This window comes from Ailuropoda melanoleuca, chromosome 14, assembly GCF_002007445.2.
Source record: "Ailuropoda melanoleuca isolate Jingjing chromosome 14, ASM200744v2, whole genome shotgun sequence".
Classification (NCBI taxonomy): Eukaryota; Metazoa; Chordata; class Mammalia; order Carnivora; family Ursidae; genus Ailuropoda; species Ailuropoda melanoleuca.
Window position 1 is genome coordinate 7,069,737 of NC_048231.1, and position 21,084 is coordinate 7,090,820.

Genomic DNA, 21,084 nt, shown 5'->3' on the forward strand with positions numbered 1-21,084 from the left:
TCATCTCCATGGTTTCTTCTCCATTTTCATGTCTGGTCAAGGGTTTTAGCTTTACACATAGTAGGATTACAATAAATCACTGTTAAAATGGAATTTACCTTGGTTTCTTAAAAAACAGGGTATCTGTCAAACACATTAAAGGATCCCTGCACAAAAGACAGTCCCCACTCCTCATACTGCTCTTTGACAAGACTTATGGAATACGGTACCCCTCTCGCTCCCCCTCTATCAGCAGGGTCACCACAGTCAGGCTCAGCAGGCTCAGAGATATAAAGAGGGTAAAACCAGACTGGCAAAGACAAGGGTTCCAAGTTTGCTTATTTAAAGAGGTTAAGATTACATAAGCAAAGCAAGGGATTGGTGTTGTTATCTGTCCTCAAGGGAAATCAAGGAAGGACTTTTTAAGGGTAGGGAATGGAGAGGAGGGGATAAAGGAACAAGAAAGGGAGTTTCCTACAAAGAACAAGGACACAAAAGCTGAAGGCTGAGACCTAAATGGATTCTCCATCATGACAAGGGAATGAGATGCCCCATTTCTTTTATAGAATGGGAAGCCCAGACACTCCTAATGTGAAAGGCCATTATGGTCTCAGAGAGGCCTAGGGCCCTGCTCGTGACTCAAGGTTAACTGGAGACCAAGGCATCTGGGAGCGCAGAGGAGGGAGAGAAGGTAGAAGAAGAGTAGTACAGGTAATTTGGGTAGGGCCACTGAGCGATGGGGCACTGGGAGAATAGCTCTAGAAAGTGCTTATGGAAGAGGCTGGGTCCTTCTTACAAAGTAAGATGGGCACAATTGATGATGGCGAAACAAATCAGATTTGGGTTAATGGCTGGTGGAGCAGGTGATGGAATCTACCCCCACCCCTTCTACCCACACACTACCCCCCAGAACTCAAACTTTTTTTTATTGGTCAAGGACTTAGCGCCAGAGTATAGCTACCCTGGGCCAGGCTCCAGGGAGGCAATGGTCACAGGGGTTGGTGGGGGAAAAAAATCCCAAGAATCAGATCTCAGCCAGCAGGGTGGAAGAAAAACCATTTCTACTAGAGATTTAAGTTCTCTCTCTCTCTCTCTCTCTCTCTTTCACACACACACACACACACACACACACACACACACACAGAGAAATCTATTATGAACTTGCTAAATAAAAATCGAATTCCAGTTTAAGGATAAGAGGTTTTAGTCTAGAAAATCCGGCTTCCTGAGCCACTGTGGGGAGGATGTTATCTGTTCTCCATTTCCTATCAAATCACTCTTTTCTTTTGGGACCAAAGCAAGGATGACGATAATTTCTCCATCCAGGACCTGGCAGGAGACTGAGGTGCATCACGACGCCCCAAGCACCCCTACCTGGCCGCCTAGCCCCTCGGACACTCTGTCACCCAGACTTTCTCGTCGTTCTGACTTTGGCCACAGGTCACTCAGGACAGAGGCAGAGGGCAGGGCCTACCTGGCACCACCTCCCACCTGGGATGAAGTGAGGGATGAGTGGGAGCAGAGGCTCAGGCAGCCTCTGCTCCCTCCCAAGCCGGCCAGGTCTCTCTGAGCCACACAACCGTGTCTCCATCATGTTCTTGCCAGGGCTCACGCCAGTGCACACAGAGGACTGACCACGGGCAGGGAGGGGACTGAACCTTGGGACTGTGAGACCAACTCCTCTAACCCCCATGGCCCCAAATGGTACCTGCCAAGGCCTTGATCCGGGACCTCTCAAAGAGCCTGGCTGAGCTGTTGTCATTATCCAGCTCATCGTCCGGGGCAGCCCAGCGGGCATTGATCCGGCTGTACGGTGGCTGGTTGCCCACGTTTTCAAACTCCGTGGCCGATGTCATGTCAGCAGGCTCTCAGCAGTTTCGCCTGCCTCAGTCTTCATGGAAGGGTCCCTAGGGGGGACAGCAACACAGTCAGAGGGTTAATTCCCCTCCCTTGGACTTTTTCTCAGGGCAAACTTATTCGGAGCATCCAACAGGGGTAGGTCCTTGCAGGAGCGGCACAGCATGCCAGCTGCCGGGCCATGCTTCCCACCCGGGCTCTCTGTGTTATAAAATATTGCAGCGGCAGCAGCAGCAGCAGCCACAGGAACGGCGACAGTGGCGGCAAGGATGGAGAGCTGCATGCACAAAGGGTCAGGACGGCCAGCAGGTGGAGTCGTCAGTCACAGCAAGCTGGCTTCCTCCAAACCTGCAGCCACCACAGCTTTGGGAGCTCTGGAGCTGGGAGAGGGGCGGCTCTTCTGGGACCCAGGGGGCTGGGCAGGGTGGGGCATGGCATGGGGCCTAGGGGGGTGGGCAGAAGAGCAGCTCCACCCTTTGGACTGGGGCCAGGACCAAACCTGGAGGTGGGGGGGTAGGGACAGGAAGGAGAGGTGAGAAGGTGGAAGTTGGCTGAGTCCCGCTCAAACGTGGGGAGAGAGACGAATGAGAGATGCCACGGATGCCACCAGCCCTGGCAGCTGTGCTGGGGAAAGTGGACTCCTCTCAGATGCTGCCCATGATTCCTCCCAGTGCTTTCCCAGCAGCAAATATTTAGAAAACTGAGCTCTTGGTTTTGCCTTCTCTGAAATGCAACCAGGTATGTGGACAAGGTCTTCTGTTGAATCCCAAATCAGACCAAGGAGCCCAGATGAGCCCGGGGGGATGGTGGTGAGGGGATCTCCCGGACGGTGGAGCCATGTGTGTTCATCTATGCAATGTACATGGGCATCAGAGGTATCTGTGATCTCACTCGCCTGTCATTTATCATGTTTGCTCATTCATTTGTGATTAATTCAAATATGTACCAAAGCCCAACCAAAGGGCAGGCACTGTGCTAGGCAGTTAGGAACAATATAGGAAGGGCCCTGTCCTCATGGAGTTTATACTCTGGCAGCAAGACACCCAATTAAATAAGCAACTCCAGTAAGGTATGATGCGTGCCACTGCTGGGAAAGAGCGAGAAATGGAGGGGGACTCGTGGCCAGAGCTGTATGTCAGGGGCAGGGAAGTGTAAGCTGGTTCCTAAAGGAAGCTTAGAGGCATTCTGTGAGGGGATAAATGGAAAGGGACAAGTCTAAACAAAGGGGATAAAGAGCAGGCACAGAGTTCTGAAGGTGAGAAAGAACATGGCAAAATTTCGGAACCTGACAATGTAACTAGAGGGTGAGGGCAAGGTCAGGGAGAAAAAGGGGACAGGAGCTAGAGGGGCGGGGCTAGGTCCTGAATGTCTTGGGCCTTTGGAACAAGACTAGTTTTCCTTCTGCCTAAATTTCCTCACCAATACCTGCCTTTCACGCATCTCCCCAGGGAGCTAAAGGGATTCAAAGATCAAGCCTGTAAGACCCAACAGGGAGCCCAGAGCCTTTGGATCCAAGAGAACAAAAGGGGGTGGAGGTGGGGAGGCCATGAGGCAGAAAAATGACAAGTGTGGACAACCAGTGAGCTGTGAGGTAAACCACTCCCTCCATGAATGTGTGCACACATACATCACACTCCCACATTCATACACACACACCCCAACACACACACATGCACTGACATCCCACACATGGACTCACACATCTAACACACACACACCCCCAAACAGGCATGCTTGAAGAAATAATGCAAGCTCACCAATCTAAGTGTAAACACAGTGCTATCGCCCTTATTTTTCAGACACAGAATCACTTCAGACTCTCTTTTTCCCCGGGCTGATTAATCAATCCCACCACATCCCTTTGAGGTAAGACAGAAGCCAGAGCCAGAATTATCCGTCTTAATTGCCAAGGAAGAAAACCAAGGGCTCACACTGGATGAGGCCTCTCCAAGGTCGTCTAGGGAATTATTGCTACGGCTAATGTAAAGGCCAAACCGTAGCCCCTTTATCCCCCTCTACGACGCAGGTTTCAAGGAAGCAGATTAAAGCAGCAGAACAGGTGCACGGGGACAGAGGGCATTCCTCAGCTTCCAGAACCTGGTAAAGGTGTTTGCTTCTCAGCGAAGGGGAGGTGTAAGGTGGGGAAGCCAGTCATCACCCCACAATGCCCCATACTGCCAGGCCTGCGCCCAGGAACACCCTCATCCCTTAGATAGCCTGTTGAATTCCACAAATGGACACACTACTTCCAGGGCTGAGATTTCTCACTCAACTGGTTGGGCAAAGAGCTCGGAAGGACTCCCTTCACCCCATGCTCCCCACAGCTCCCCTGAAGGGGAGGTACTACTGGCTCCCAGCTCTGGGCAGGAGAGAGACTGACAGCCTGACCACCTCCTGCTGGGCCACAAGCCTGTCCAGTAGCCCCTAAGGAGGGCCGAGCTGCCAGACGCAGGAGGTGAGGTAAGATCAGATCCTGCTTGCCAGAGGTAACTGGACCCTGGCTCTCCTTGTCTTGGGCTATTTTTAAGAGCGGCAGAGAGAGGCCCAGTCCACGGGCTGGGGGTGGGGTGGGGTGGTGAGATTACCTTTGCCATGGCTCCGTAAATAAGTCTGCCCCAGAAAGATGAGCCTGAGCACGCACACCAGCAGGCCCAGCATTCAAGACAAGATTGATGGCCCCGGGTACAGAAGAGCAGCCACTAGACAGCAATTCAGCCTGCTTAAAAACGCCATGCCTCCTGCCGCCATGGCTCAGAGAAGGCAGCAGCCGGGCAGTGGCTTGGCTGGGGACGTGATAAAGCACATGTATGTGTCTAAATACACAAGTCTAGGGTTTTTGGGGGTTTTGTTTTGTTTTTGGAACGTCAGGTCCCTGAAGACAACTACCAAAGAAAGAAGATTCAGAAACTAAAGGGAAGCCCTCTTTCTCCTGCCTCATAGCTGTGCCCACCCCAGCGGCCTGCCCAGACAGCATTCCCTTGGAGCCAAGGCAGGAGGGCGGTGGTGTGCTCAGTGGGTCAGCAAGGGGGGAATCTTGGAGAATCATGTGTGAGAGAAGAAAAGAAAATCTGAAAACAGGAAAGCTACAGATGGTTATTTCAGGAAAACAAAACAAAAGCAAAAACAAACCCCCAAACAATGCCTACGACCAAACTTGACTCAGCTTTCCCAGTGTCAGCCATGTCAATTTACTACTGTCATAATAGCCCTTTGAAGGCCTGGCAGTAAAGAAACCAACATGGCTGAAAAGAGCAGTGTATGGTGGGGGCTCATGGTGGGGACACCTAATCAGATGGGCAGTCATGGAAATGATACTTAAGTTGATATCTGAGGGGAACCTGGAGCTCAGGTAATCCAGTCACATTTTTAAGGATACAAGTCGTCTATGCATCTAGAGTGGTCTTCCATAAGTATGGAAAACAGCGAGTATGTGGCCAACATTCAACCTTAAACTGCACCTCACTCCCTTGCCAGCAAACCCAGAAGAAAGGGCAAAAGAAGTAGTTCCTTGCCCTTTCACTCCCTAATTCATCCTCAGGCTCCTAAGAAGTCCTTCTCCCAGGCCATGAGACTCTTGTCAAAGCATAGGTGGGTCCTTTCTGGCCTGTGTGTCTCTGTGCCCAGGAAAGCCCACCTTCCCTGTCCAACTACCTGCCTGTTGCAATGGGTCAGGCCTGTCTCCAAATGCACCGGTCAGAGGCTTACCCTCACCTGCTGAGCTTCTGCCACCCCTTAATGCCAGGTTATATCTTGATCAGGATGGGTTCCTAGAAGACTGGCCTGCAGCTCAGGACAGAAAAGCTCATCTGATCACACAGGGCACTCAGTCATGGGGCTGCCTGCTTGGTAAATGGATTTCACAATTTTACTGCTGAAACCCATACCTCCACCCTTCACAGTGTGCCCAGGACCTCATCCGCTTCTGAGATCAGGTGTTAGGCCTCAGAATCTCAACCTCATGTGCTATGCCCAGTTAATCCCCCGGGCAGCCGGGAACCCAGGAAGCGGTGGCAGAGACGGCAGCAGCAGCAGCTCCTCTCCAGCCTGCAGGGTGCTGCTAGAGCCCAGCGAGAACTCGCTTCAGCCCTCCTGCAGCACTGCACAGAGCAGAAGAGGGATGCACTCCTCTTTTCTTCCCCACCCCGCCTCCTCTTCCCTGGTGGCATGGATGAGAAGCAACAGAGCCCAGAGCTCTACTTCAGGATTGGGAAACGGGGTGGGGGGTGGGGGGTGGGGCGGATACAGGATGCTGCTGCTCTTCCTTCGCAGGGTCACAGGTCACAGGCTGCTGCAAAGGCTTCGATGCAGTCTTCCTTCAACAGAGAATTTAGACCCATCCTACCTTTAATTTTCTCTCTAGCTGTAAGGTTGGACTCTTCCTCTGCTTTCTATTTTGTCCTGCCCCTTTGTGCTACCCCCAAACGTGCTTTTAACATATTTTGGTACTATGGCAACCCAGGTCAGGAGATTAAATCCTGAAGTTTCCCTGGTAACTTTTCTTTTCTTTTCTTTTTTTTTTTTTTAAAGATTTTATTTATTTATTTGACAGAGATAGAGACAGCCAGCGAGAGAGGGAACACAAGCAGGGGGAGTAGGAGAGGAAGAAGCAGGCTCATAGCGGAGGAACCTGATGTGGGGCTCGATCCCAGAACGCCGGGATCACGCCCTGAGCCGAAGGCAGACGCTTAACCGCTGTGCCACCCAGGCGCCCCCCTGGTAACTTTTCTGCCAGTGCATTTACTACAACAGAACATCCTCGTAGTCCCTCTGGTAGCAATCTCACTGCATATTTACAGATACCTTAAAGAACAGATACATACTAAAATAGCACGAGAACCAATGAGATGCCCCATACAGAGTACACTAACTCTATCTCAAACCCTAACCTCCTGCCCACCCCCTCTAGTCTGGCACTTCCATCTGTCTACCAGATATCACCACCTAGAAGTTACAGCTCCGTCTCAATATGGCTAAGCCTGAGCACATGGCTCCCAGGACAGAACAGGGGAGTTTCAGGACCATAGGTGACCATGAGGCCCAGTGAGGTAAGCATGTCACCTGTGGGTGATCTTTCCAGCAGATGGACATCAACAGCAGCGCCTGGATCAAGCTGTTTCCCCTCCCCAGAGCACATTTGCTTTTCCACATTCTGCAGTTTCCATCCCGAACAGCCCTGGCTGCCAGTCCATGAGCGACAGAGTATAGTTAGGTGTTCTTCAAGTGTCCACATTCCTATCCATGGTTGCCACCATCAAGGATCCCCACACATTTGCAATACCCTGGCCATTCTAGCCCCCTGCTTACCCAGACCCTTCTGGTCCAATTTCTGTCACCAGGCAGGGACTTCAGGTCCACATGTCACAACTTGTCCACTCTCATCATGGAAAAATCTCCTACTAAAAACTGGCTCCAGTTAAGCTGCAGCTGCTGGGATGGGAGTAGGGGCATGGTGGGGTCATGACCCCAACAATTCTTATATGGATTTTGTTGGGGAACAGGTGCAGCTCAGCATTGATATAGGGAGGGATTGCCACCTCAGCCCTCTATCTTAATAGCATCTATCAGCACCTCACGTCCTACACAGAGGCAAATGTCCACTGGGAATGATTAAAGGACACAGGAGAGATGATATTCTTAATATACATTGTTTTCAAAGACTATCCTCTATTGGGATTCTTGGGCTCAATATCTACATTTACAGAAAACTCTTACAACCCAGTCCTACCTTTTATCTTTCTCAATTCACTTCCTTTTAGAATAGCCACTCCCACCTCCCCCACCCCCCGAATAAGTAATATTCTATGGTAGTTGAATTAAAAGTTGAATGCCCAATTTCTCTTCTTCCATGAAGACTTTTCTAGAATACCAACAGTGACCTCTCTCTTCTCTGATGAAAACTGTCAAGGAGGTAGTAAGGTCTCGATGTTGGAGGTGGTTAAGAATAAGTTGAAATAATTGATTTGAAATAATTGTTGAGATATTTCTAATGAAATAATTGCTTCAGAAAAATATCATCAAACAATAAAATAAAATAAAATAATTAGATAGGTTAATGGAGAACTACACAACGGAATTAAGTTCCCAACACTTGAATTCACTGACGAATCTTAGTATCCCCTAACAATAGATACTGGGTGTCTCCTGATATGAGGCAGTATGAAGGATATCACAACCAATGCCATTCTTGCCAAAAAGGTTGAACCCCAATCTGATCAATCTTTAGAGTTAAGTTCCCTTTATAGGAATTATAAGTGACCAAAAGACAAGTTAAATGACAATAGGAGGAAGCAAGAGACAGATCCACAAGTTGGGACATTCTGCAGACAACTAACTCCATTTCTTCAGCAAGTCAATGGCATTAAAACAAATGAATAAAAAAGGAGGCAAAGAGTTGGGGCTGCTGTAGATCAAGAGAGACCTAGGAGATATAATAACTAATGTAATGTGTACCTTGTTTGGATCTTGAATCAAACGACTATCAAAACACATTTTTGAGACAACCAGGGATATCTGAACTATAGACTCAATATTGGATGATAACCAGCAATTATAGTCAATTATGTTAGGTGTGGTAATAGCATTGTGGTTATCTAAGAAAATAAACCTTTTTCAGAGATGCTGAAGAATGTAGCTGGGTGGGGGGGACAGGACAGGTTATCTGGGATTTGCTTAAATATGCTAAACGAAGTGGGAAGCAAATGAAGTAGAAAACCCCTAATAACTATTCACGTGGGATGATCTACACATGTGGGGCTCATGATACTGTTCTACTTTCACTATATGTTTGAAAATCTGTACAATAAAAATGTTCACTTACCACTAAACTTAAATTTTATTAGTTTTATTATAAAAAGTTATATGTCCTAGGTATAACTGGAACTTAGAATAAAAGTCAACCCCTTATCATGGCCCTAACGCCCAGCATGGTTTGGCTTCTGCCTCCCTCTCCAAGGACATCTCCCCATACTCACTACCTGCAACCTACAAGCCTTTCAGTTCTTCTAACTTGCCATTTCTCCCCCAGTTCAGGCTCTTGTGCATGCTGTGCCCTTGGCCTGGGACACTTTCTGGAGTAGCTTTGTATATCTGGTCCTTTAGGTATCCTCTTTTTTTTTTAATTTTATTTGTTTATTTGACAGAAAGAGAGAGTGTGCGTGCACAAACAGGCAGTGTGGCAGTCAGAGGGAGAGGGATAAGCAGACTCCCCACTGAGCCCAACGTGGGATTTGATCCCAGGACCCTGGGATCATGACCTGAGCTGAAGGTAGACGCTTAACTGACTGATCCATCCAGGCGCCCCCAGGTCTCCTTTCAGATATCATCCACTTGTAGAAGTCCTCCCAAGTACCCTATCTCAGGTAAATCCTTTGTCAGCTTCAGTCTGGGCACCCTGCCTGACCCCTTCCTAGCACTCATCATAATAGTAATTACTCATAGATCTTTCAGTTTTTGTTTTTGCTTCTCCCTGCCTAGACTATAGGTGTTCCTCGCAGGCAGCAGCCACGTCAGTCTTATTCATTATTATATTCCAGTGCCTAGCATTGTGCTTGGGACATATAGGCACTCAATATTCTCTTCCTCCTAGGGAACTAAGCTCAAACTCTGGAGCCTCTTTAAACCCTTCTGTCACTCCATATTCCTTGATCTACTCATTCAGTTATCCCACTTAGGTGTATTGGGCACTTATTCAATAGTTATTCAGCATCAAAGCCAGTCATTATGCCCTTTAAAGTGTCTTCCTTTCATCATTCCTTTATGTTCTAAAGCTTCCACTTCACTTCAGGCTCTTATGACCTCCCACCTGGACTTGTGTAATGGTCCATCTCTGTCTAGGCTTGGCCCCTTCAATCCGTCCTGCATGGCCCTTCTCATGACAACATGCCTCTATTCTACAACAAGTCTATCACACACAGTCTACCAAAGCCCTACACTGTCCAGTGCTGAGCTCATACTTTCTTTTATGCTAACTCTGCTCCAACAAGAGGGTATGCATGTCCCCCAAACCCCACCACTGTGTCAGGTGCCTCTACAACTGTATTTGTGCCACGTTCCATATGCTGAAATGTAGGCATCTTTCCTCCCTCCTGGAAATTTGAAACAATTACCAAACATTTAGAATCACAACATACAACATTTTCCTAGATTCTGAGTGAGGTCACCTCTCCCCTCCTATTCCACCCCATGGATTCTCCACCACCTCTACATCCAAGTGGAGAAGACAATGGAGATGGGCTCAGGGAAAGCTGACGGAGATCCGTGCACAGACTCCCTCTGGTCAGCCCCACATCCTCCTGAGTCTCATGGCTATTTTCAGGTGAGGCCAGATCCTCACTGTCTTGCCTTCTGTCGATTCTGCCAACCTTGGGAGGAAATGAATCTTTAGCTTTTTCTCCCTTCCATTTTCATTTTAACATGCTCAAATCTTTCCCATCTTAAATAAAACTCCTCACCATATTTTCTCTCCCCCTTCAGAGCCAAACTTCTTGACAAATGTGCCAAGGATACGAACAGGTGACTTACAAAGAGAAAATACAAAAGAATAAAAGCCTATGAAGAGATACCCAAGGTTACTAGTTACCCAAGAAATGTAGATTAAAGCAAGAAGGAGCTCCTATAGGCAAACATTATCGAACTGAATAATGTGAATGGCCATTCAGCTGGATAGGTGGTGATGTGCAGGCAGGAGCCTTGGGCACTGCTGGTAGGAGAGTTGTCTGGCCTAGCCATTCCAGAGGGTGGTCCACCAGTTCTCAGGCAGGTTACATATCTGTAACTCTGTTCCTGGGCCTAGAGACCAAAGAAATTCTCATGCAGGTCTGAAAGGGTACATATGCAAGGATGCTCACTGCAATACTGATTATGGGTGGGGGTGGGCAGGTGGAGATAACCTGTGTGTCAGTCGCTGGGGGATGAACAGTAAAATGTGGTGAATGTACACATGGAGGACACGTGGCAGCACTGGAAGACCTTAAAAACACAGCGCTGGATAAAATAAATAAGAAACAGAAGGAGATCTAATACACACCACTGACATAATTTTAAAATACATGCATATAAAACAATATAAGTGCACACTATAAATGAGAAAAAACTCTTAAACAACGTAACAACTTTAACAACTTAAAACTCTTAAACAATGTAACAACTCTTAAACTCTGAAAATGGCCACCTCTAGGTTGTAATGAGGGGAATGGAGAAGGAAAATGGAGGGGAAAAAAAAAAAGAAAACCAATACCCAAAAACCAAACAATCTGGTTAAAAATGGCCAGAGGACCCAAGTAGACATTTTTCCAAAGAAGACAAACAGATGGCCAACAGCCACATGAAAAGATGCTCAACGTCACTCATCATTAGGGAAGTGCAAATCAAAGCCATCATGAGATACCACCTCACACCTGTTAGAATGCTGAAATCAAGAAGACAAGAAACAGGTTTTAGGGAGTATGTGGAGAAAAAGGAATCTTGTGCACTGTTGGTAGGAATATACATTGGTACAGCCACTGTAGAAAACAGTATGGAGTTTCTTCAAAAAATTAAAACTAGAAATATCATATGATCCAGCAATTCCACTATTGGGTATTTACCCAGGGAAAACAAAAACAATAACTCGAAAAGATATATGCATCCCTATGTTTACTGCAACATTATTTACTATAGCCAAGACATGGAAGCAACCTAAATGTCTATCAATGGGCAAATGGGTAAGGAAATGACACACATACACACACACACAGAGGAATATTACACAGCCATAAAAAGGAAGAGATTGTGCCATTTGCAAGAACATGGGTGGACCTAGAGGGTATTATGCTAAGTGAAATAAGTCAGACTAAGAAAGACAAATACCATATGATTCAATTCATAAATGGAATCTAAAAAAATAAACAAACAAAAAGCAGACTCAGAACTATAAAGACAGAGAACAAACTGATGGTAGCCAGAGGGGAGAGAGGTGGGGGCTTGGGCAGGATGGTTGAAGTGGGGGGGGAGGTAGGCCTCCAATTATGGAATGAGTAGGTCACGGAATGAAGAGCAGAGCATGGGGAATTCAGTCAGTGATATTGTGACAGCGATGAAATGAAAGAGATGGTGGCTATACTTGTGGTGAACATAGCATAATGTATAAACTTGTCAAATCACTGAGTTGTGCATCCAAAGCTAATACAACATTGTGGGTCAACTATACTTAAAAAAAAAAAAAAAGACTTGTAAAAAAATAAATGAAAGAAAAGAAACTCAAATCAATCAGCCACCAACCAACCAGAAAAGGGGCCTTGCCTCGAAAATGAGATGATAAACTGAGATGTATGATGACCTCTGCTCCTAGGGTAAAAATAGATACAGTATATTTACATTCAAGAGAGCTTCCTCATCCCATACCAAACTCACTCTTCAATTTATTGAAATCTGGTTTCCCCAATCACTTCATGAAACTATTCTCTCCAAAGGTCACTGAAACCTCCCTTCCTTGTTGATTAAAATCATAGGTGCTTTTCAGGTCTTATCTTGACTTCTCAGCAGCATTAAGCTCTGTCGGCCATTCAAAAATTTCCTGAAATCGCATCCTTTGTCTTCCAGGACATGCTCCTTGTTCTCTTTTAACTTTCTGGTCCTTCCTCCATGGCCTGCTCTGTGGGCAATTTTTCTACCTGTCCCTTGAATGGTGATGTTCCCCAGAGTTCTACCTTGGGCCTCCTTCCCCTTCTTCCTCTGTCTACACACTCTTCTAGGCTATCCTCCCTTCACACTCATGAACTGAATTACCATCTCAAGTTAGTGGCTTCTAATCTATCACCTCAACTCCCATCCATCACATCCAACTGCCTTCTGAACACCCACCTGGAAGAACCACAGTCTTCTCACACTCAACATGATCCTTAACTGACTCTATGACCATCCCTGTCCCAGTTTCTCCTGTCATGCTCCTTGTCCACCAATATCCCAATGAACCAAACCAAAAGCTGGGGTCATGCTCTATGCCTCTCTTGCTTTCCCAGTATCTCACCAATACAGTCTCCTCAATGTCTCTCAAGTTTCTATTCTCTGTTTCTACTTCTCCTCACTTCTGGTAACCATTATCTCAAGTCTAATGGTTTCCTGCTGATTTCTTTGGATCTATATTTGCCATTTTGCCTACAATTTCAACCCATCCTCTATATTGTAGTCAGAAAAACCATCTTAGAATACAAATATGATGATGTCACTTCCATACTTTAATGGCTCTTCTCTATCTCAGAAGAAAGTTTAAAACCCATAATAAATTGTAGTCAAAGCCCTTCATGATTTATCACTTAACTGAACACCATCCATCCAAATCTTCCTCTCAACTTCCCCAGTCTCACATCCCCACCATAATGAACTCTAATCAGAATGTGGCTCTCTCTGGTCATGCTCTTTGCACATGCTAAGCACAGAAAACCCTCCCTCTTTTTTGGAGTTTCTTTTCTTTCTTTCATTTTTTTTTTTTAGATTTTATTTATTTGAGAGAGAAAGAGCATGAGCAGGAAGGGCAGGGGGAGAGAGAGAGAAAGAAAGAATTTCAAGTAGACTCTGCACTGAGTGTGGAGCCTGACACTGGGGCTTGACCCCAGGACCCTGAGATCATGACTTGAACTGAAACCGAGAGTCAGACACTTAACCAACTGTGCCACCCAAGTGCCCCTTGAAATAATTCCTTGTCCTTCAGAACTTATCTTAGCCATCACTTCCTTCAAGAAACTTTCCTAAAGGGGTGCCTGGATGGTTCAGTCAGTTGAGCATCCAACTCTTGATCTCAGCTCAGGTCTTGATCTCAGACTCATGAATTTGAGCCCTGCATTGGGTGTGGAGCCCACTTAATAAAACAAACAAACAAACAAACAAACAACAACAAAAGAAGAAACTTCCCCATCTCTACCACCATCCCCTGCAGCTGTGGGAGGCTAGGGTGATTCTTCTAGGTTTCCATCACACTCAGCGCTCATGTTCATCAAAGTGCTTAACTACATTGTAGGATAATAATCTATTTCTCTTCTTTCCCAATAGACTCTACTCTACTGGAGACCAGAGACATCCTTATTCATTCTTTTTGTCTCAATAGCCTAGCATACTGTCAGGTGTGTGAAATGAGGCTACAAACTATTGAACAAATAGATGAGAACTGAGAAACACAGAACACAGCTCCTAAAAAGCATAAGAGTGACTCCTGCTGAGGACACACCATTTGGAGCCTAATTTGGAGATGAAGGTGGTGAGGGGGCTGGAAACACTATATGAGGCAGCAGTGCCATGGATTCAAGCTGGGCATCAAAGGTCCTGATGTCTGTCACTGTGGCCCCTGCAGCCTCACCCACACATTTCTGCCGCCTCCTTTCTGGACTGTGGTGACGTGAGGGATGGACAGTGGCAACAGGGCCCAAGCTGCTACAAATCTTGACACCCTTCAGAGTAGCTCTGACTCAACCACGCCTCAATTTCCTCACCCAAAACACTGATGAAAATAGCAGCTTCTCACCCAGAACTCCTCCAGACAGGGAGCCCTACCCTACTTAGCTGAGAAGTCTTTTACTATTCTTTCTTGTGTCACAGAAATGTCAGTCACAGAGTGGTTTCTATCCATACATCTCTGCCATGCAGATGAAAAGAACTATTTTAAAAGTTGAACCTATAAATAATATATAAGTTATGGGTGCCAGTTTAATAATTCATTCATGGTGGAGCTTTTAAAATAATTAAATAAAAATTAACCTTTTAAAGGTTGCTCAGGTCCACAAAGACTCCTCAGGGAATGGATATTGGCCAGAGGATTTTCCCCTCCTTGGCCAGGACACAAGCCTGATAGAATGGGAACGCCCTCTGGAGACATACGAGAAGCTGCCTGCAAGGGGCAGCTCTAGTCTTACAGCAGAAACAAGTGCGGCCACATCAGGCCTGGCAGAGCCAGGTCCCATTGTGCCTAATCTCCCGGGCCAGCAGACAGAGCACCTCTCAGCCATGAGAGTCTATGAAGCCCCTTCCCCAGGTTCTGCTGATAGGGAAGCACCAGCGGCTAGATCATGTAGTCACTCTGCTGCCCATAGTCCTCAGGAAAAATGCTTGGCTCTTGATAGGACTGTGTAGGAAAGCCCAGGGCTAGGAAGGGAACCTGGAATTTATTAAGACCCTTGTGCATATTGGCCCATTGAATACATACCCACACTCACAACTGTTAAATACTATTATTGTAATTATTGTTATTATTATTGTTGTTGCTCCTGTTCTATCAAAACAGTTGAAATCCTAACTCCTGCAGTAATGTATTCTTCTATTAGTCCCTTAACTACTCTGTCCCTATTTCTCCAGGGAAATACCCCGTGCTTCTGTGGTGGAGGCTGCTTGGGTCTACCAATGTTGGATTTCTGTTCTCTCTCTGCATAGCTTGGAGGCATCTTCCTGTCACCTTTGTGGTTGGGTGTGTGTGATTAAATGAGCAGATGTGACATGCACCACTTCAATGCCTTAGCCATACAAATCTTCCCGTAATTGTCTTATCCTTCCCTAAACTCCTAGAACTTAGACTACTGGGCCAAGATGGAAGGAGTCTGACTCCCTGGATAACTATGGGGAAGTAAAGCTTCTGCCTCGGTTTACACCCATTTACTCACAGATGATGTGAGAAAGAAAGAAAATTTTATTTTATAGTTCTTTGAGTAGTTAGGGTACGCTAATTAGTATACCCACCACTTACCACACAAAGCTGTTGTACAGATTAAATGAATTTATATGAAAATGATGTAAACAGTCCATATTACGATACAGCCCCAAAGTATTATTATTTACAAATAATATACGGTGTTTCCTTGTATCAGATTTGTGGGTCTGCTCAATATGCATGCTCTCATAGCAAAAAGGAAAGTGTACAGTAGGTGCAGTCTATTGTCGTTACCCTATTGCCCCTTTTAGAACTCTCTTTCCCTTGCCACCCCTGTCTTAAGCATCCATGCTCTCCCAACCTCCCTTGATCCCAGGTGCCTCCAATGAGTTGAATGATCCAAGCGGAACTTTTTATTCAGACCTACTTCTATCTCTACTTCAAAACAAAATTGACTTTGACAGCTTAATTCCCTATCATTGTAAACTCCTTGAAGGGAAGGATCCCATTTTCACCTTGGAGATCCTTGCACTTGGTAGGTACTCATTTGGTACAGGTTAATTGGGTGAGACAGATATATCTAGCCTCCCAAGGTGCCAGACTATCCCTCCCAGGGAACACATCTTAGTGAGGGCCTTACAGAAATATAATATCTTACCCAAAGGAGGGGTATGAAAGAGACAGTTTAGGAACCAAACCAGGCCAGTGGGTAAAATGAGCAGCATATCCAAACCATGCAAGACAATCAGTTGTGTATTGTATCTTTGGGACAGCCAGCTCTGCCTATAGAGTTCCTGAAAAGTACAGACTTAATTCAACGGAAAACTTTTGCTAGGAGGCAGATCCTGGGCAGAGAGAAGGAGCTGTCCAAGGTTAAAGAATGTGGAGAGAGGGTCAGAATGAAGCCCATATTTCCTGCCTTCTAACGTTATACTCAGATCTCTTAGTCTCACTGCTGTCCTGGCCATAACCAAGGGCTCTGATGAATTTCCAACCCGATTCTAGCATCTTGTATTTGACTACAGCATCAAGGCAAGCATTCATAAGTAAGTAGAGATTGTTTATTCATTAATCCACAAATTTTTTATTGAACAAAGCTCTTTACAAAGCTATGAAATATTTAGGTACAAATAGAACAAAATATGTGCAAAATCTTAGGCTGAAAATACAAAACACTAATGAAAGGAATTAAAGATCTAAATAAATGGAGAGATATACCATGCCCATGGATTGAAAGACTCAAAATTACTAAGATGTCAGTTTTCCTCAAATGGATCTAGAAATCAATGCAATACCAGTCAAAATCCCCATAGAATTTTTTTAAAATAGAAATCAACAAGCTGATTCTAAAATTTCTATGGCAAGGTAAAGAAAATAGAACAGCAAAGTCATTTTGAAAAAAATAACAAAACTTGAGGACTCACATTACCTAACTTTAAGATTTACCACAAAGCTATAGCCATAAAGATAGCTTCGTATGGCAAAAGGATAGACATATAGTTCAATGGAATAAAGTCTAGAAATAGACTGACATATATATGGGCAAATGATTTTCAACAAAGGTGCAAAAACCATTTAATAGAGGAGGATAGTCTTTTTAACAAATGGTGTTAACCAACTGGACATCATATGAAAAAGAGAATGAACCTTGGCCCATACCTCATACTACAAACAGAAATTAACTCAAAGTGGATTATAGACCTATATGTAAAACCTGAAATTTCCAGAAAAAAAAAAAACAGAAGAAAATCTTTGTAATGTTGGGTTAATATTTTAAATGCCCAAAGTATAATCCATAAAAAACATCAGGTATCATAAAAGAAAAATACTGATAAATTTGGCCACCACAAGTAAAAATGTCTGTTCTGCAAAAGACAGTGTTAAGAGAATAAAAATATAAGTTTCAGACTGGGAGAAATTATTTGCAAAGCAAGTATCTGAAAAGGACTTATATCTAGAATATAAAAAGAACTCAATTAAAAAACAAGACTTCAGGGGCGCCTGGGTGGCACAGCGGTTAAGCGTCTGCCTTCGGCTCAGGGCGTGATCCTGGCGTTATGGGATCGAGCCCCACATCAGGCTCCTCCTCTATGAGCCTGCTTCTTCCTCTCCCACTCCCCCTGCTTGTGTTCCCTCTCTCGCTGGCTGTCTCTATCTCTGTCAAATAAATACATAAAATCTTTAAAAAAAAAACAAGACTTCAATTAAAAATGAGCAAAAGATTTGTACAGATGCTTCCTAAAAAATTATGGAAAGCAAAAAAGCACATGAAAAGATGCTCAATTTCATTTGTCATTAGGGAAATATAAATTAAAACCACAAAAGGAACTACTATACACCTATTAGAATTTTTTCACTGCTATTAAAATACCATTGACTATATTCCCTATGCTGTACCTTTTATCTCCATGACTTATTCATTCCATGACTGGAAGCCTGTACCTCACACTCCCCTACACCCATTTTGCTAATCTTCCTAGCCTCCTTCCCTCTGGCAACCATCAGTTTGTTCTCCTTATTTATGGGTCTGTTTTTGCTTTATTTGTTTTGTTTTTTAGAGTCCACATTTAAGTGAAATCATATGGTATTTGTCTTTCTCTGTCTCATTTATTTCACTTAGCACAATATCCTCTAGGTCCATCCATGTTGCTGCTAATGGCAAGATCTCATTCTTTATGGCTGAATGATATTCCATTGTATAAACGCACCACATCTTTACCCATTCATATATCAGTGGGCACTTGGGTTGCTTCCATATCTTGGGTATTGTAAATAATGCTGTAACACACTTAGGGGTGCATATGTCCTTTCGAATTTGTTTCCATTTTCTTTGAGTAAATACCCCTAGTGGAATTACTGGGTCACATGGTATTTCTTGTTTTAATTTTTTTTCAATGTGGGCCTTGAACTCACATGACCCTGAGATTAAGACCTAAGCCGAAATCAAGAATCCAAGGCTTAACTGACTGAGCCACCCAGGAGCCCCACTTGTTTGAATTTTTTGAAGGAAACTTCATACTGTCTTCCACAGTGGCTGCACCAGTAGAATGGCTTTTGTTTGTTTGTTTAAATAAAAACTGACGATAACAAGTGCTGGTTGGTATGCAGAGCAACTAATCTCTCAAACGTTGCTGGTGGGACTACAAAATAGTACAGACACTTTGAAAAGGAGTTTGGCAGCTACTTATAAAATTAAACACACATTTACCATATGACCCAGTGATTCTACTCACAGGTTCACACAAAAGCTTCTTTACTCATAATGTCCAAAAACTAGAAACAATCTAAAAGTTCATTAACTGGTAAACAAATAAACCAACTATGGTAGATGATGGAATATATTCAGTGATAAAAAAGAAAGAATTCATATACATAGAACATGAATGAATCACAAATGCATTATGCTAAATGGAAGAAGCTGGACTCAAAAGGTTACATACTGCATGATTCAATTTAAGAGATATTCTAGAAAAGGCAAAACTATAAGGACAGAAAACCAATCAGTGGCTGCCAGGGGTTAGGGCTGGGGAAAGGGCTGACAACAAAGGGGCATCAGGGAATTCTCAGGGGTGATTTTGGTGGTGGTTATCTACTGCATGCGTTTGTTAAAACTTACAGAAATGTACACTGAAAAGAGTGAATTTTACTGTATGTAAACTATACCTCAATAAACCTAAAAACAAAATATTAAAACTAAAATTATAAACAAATAAAAATACTAAAAACATATTTGTTGAGTAGGTACCTACTATGTACAGGTCCACTGTTATGAACTGCTTTGATAATAATGATGTAGGATAATTATTACAATTTATTTTGAAATGAGAGGTTTTTCTCAAGCAAGGCACTAGAATGGAGGATATAAATATGGTGCAGGCATGGATTCTGCCCTCAGGTTGCCCAAGATATGGATATAAGTAATGATATAACAAGACAGAATTAGGTAAGTGTCAAAAGGGAGGCATAAATAAAATACCATGGGACTTCAGAGGCAGAACAGAATACTGAATGCTGGAGAAACAGACGTTTTCATGGAAGAGATGGCATTTAGTTAGGTGCTGATCACAGGGAGTGATGATTTTATTGTTGGGGTAAACAACGTTTATCTGAAAGTTTTCTCATATAATTTCTCTTTGACCCTCCTGACAACCGTGTGAGACAGGTGGGGGAGGCACTATTCATCTCAGTCTCAGTTAAACAAACTAAGACTTAGAGATCAAGTTCCTTGCTCACACCTGGGTGGCAAAGTCAAGGCTTGAACTTAGGTTTTCTGAGAGTTTGGTTCATGCTCTGCTCCATGGTATACCCATCCAGAAGAAAAGCTCGGCCTTCTCATAAGAGAGACAGAAAGAGAGAGAGAGACTGCTAATGGTCTATTTCCACCTTAGGATCTCTCCAAGAGCATGGGGCACTTCTAGACTTTCTGGACATTGAGAATACCCTACAAGGCTAACATGCTTATTCAGGTCTACTGCATACAGAATGAGAGCCAACAGAAGGGAGATTTTCTATGCATTTGTTTAAATTCATGGTTTAAAGGTCTCAAAATATCCTTTATTCACACTAAAAAAGGAAGAGCCTTGAACGTTACAAAGATAATATGACTGCCTCATATACATGGCCATATACATAACCCAGAAATTGTTTAAGATGTGACTCCAGACCTTGTAGGGCAAATTAAGAAAGCTGTGCTCACTCTTGGAGGGGATCAGCTCCTCAAAAGAACAAAGGCTATTCCAAGAAGCCTCCATGGGACTTGAAGGAGAATACCCGTTCACACACTTCACCTGGCTTAGCCATGACCCACAGAGCCCTTTCTTCATCATTCCTTCACACATCTGGGAGTTCATCTGTACACACCTACTTAGCTCCTTGCTCTATCTATGTGCTAACCACTGGGCTAGAGATCATCTTTCTCTAGGGAAGAAACGTATTACCAGGGAGTTGTATATGGCCTTGACATTTTGCTGCCATCTCCATTTTTTTTTTTTTTGGTCCACTGCAAACAAAAAATAATGAGACAGTGCCACTATGCACATCAAGTTAGCTAACCAAAAATTTCCTGAATGGATACTACGTAAGTGCTCACAATGAGATGTTCCTTGTCCTAAAGTTGCTCACAGGTAATTTAAACATTCCTCCTTGGCACAACTGGAGAGACTGCTTTCTCCTTTCTGCGCTCTAGTTTTCTCACCTGGCTAAGAGGGAGTGAATTTCTCCAGCTGTAAAGCTGTTGTCATCAAATATTCATTGACAGCATACCTGGCACCAGGCACTGGACTTAGAAACACCATCACACCGAATCCACAGAGGAAAGCTGTGAGGCAGCCACTCTCCTCCCCATTTTATAGGTGAGGAGACCTAGGCTTTAGAGGGATCAGCGATCACCACCGCGCCTCAGTCAGTAAGGGATGGAGCCAGGATTCAAACCCAGGCAGTCTGGCTCAGAGACCCTGCCCGACCTGAGCCCTCTGCAGGAAGGAATGTGGACATCAAAGGAGGAGGGTGCTTATAAACAGTGTTTAAATCATCTGAGACAGATTCTTCCACAACCAGCTCAACACCAGGCAACAAGAACATCAAGAAAGGCAACAGGAAAGAAAGATGATCTATGTTGGGAGGCCAAAGAGGCCCCGCAG

The 21,084-nt window shown here is 44.5% G+C and overlaps 1 protein-coding gene across 5 annotated transcripts in view; it reads right to left on the reverse strand.

Moving 5' to 3' along the window:
- SPTB (spectrin beta, erythrocytic) overlaps positions 1–21,084 on the reverse strand; it is a 123,057-nt gene that overhangs the window by 66,148 nt on the left and 35,825 nt on the right. For 4 of the 5 annotated variants that reach the window (XM_034642333.1, XM_034642332.1, XM_034642331.1 and 1 more), the window contains one exon: positions 1,688–1,886. In XM_034642333.1, coding sequence (XP_034498224.1) covers positions 1,688–1,835 — 148 coding nt within the window. In that variant the 5' untranslated portion in view covers positions 1,836–1,886. Of the gene's footprint in view, positions 1–1,687; positions 1,887–21,084 lie in introns of those variants that run through there. The other variant, XM_034642336.1, reaches the window with a different exon arrangement.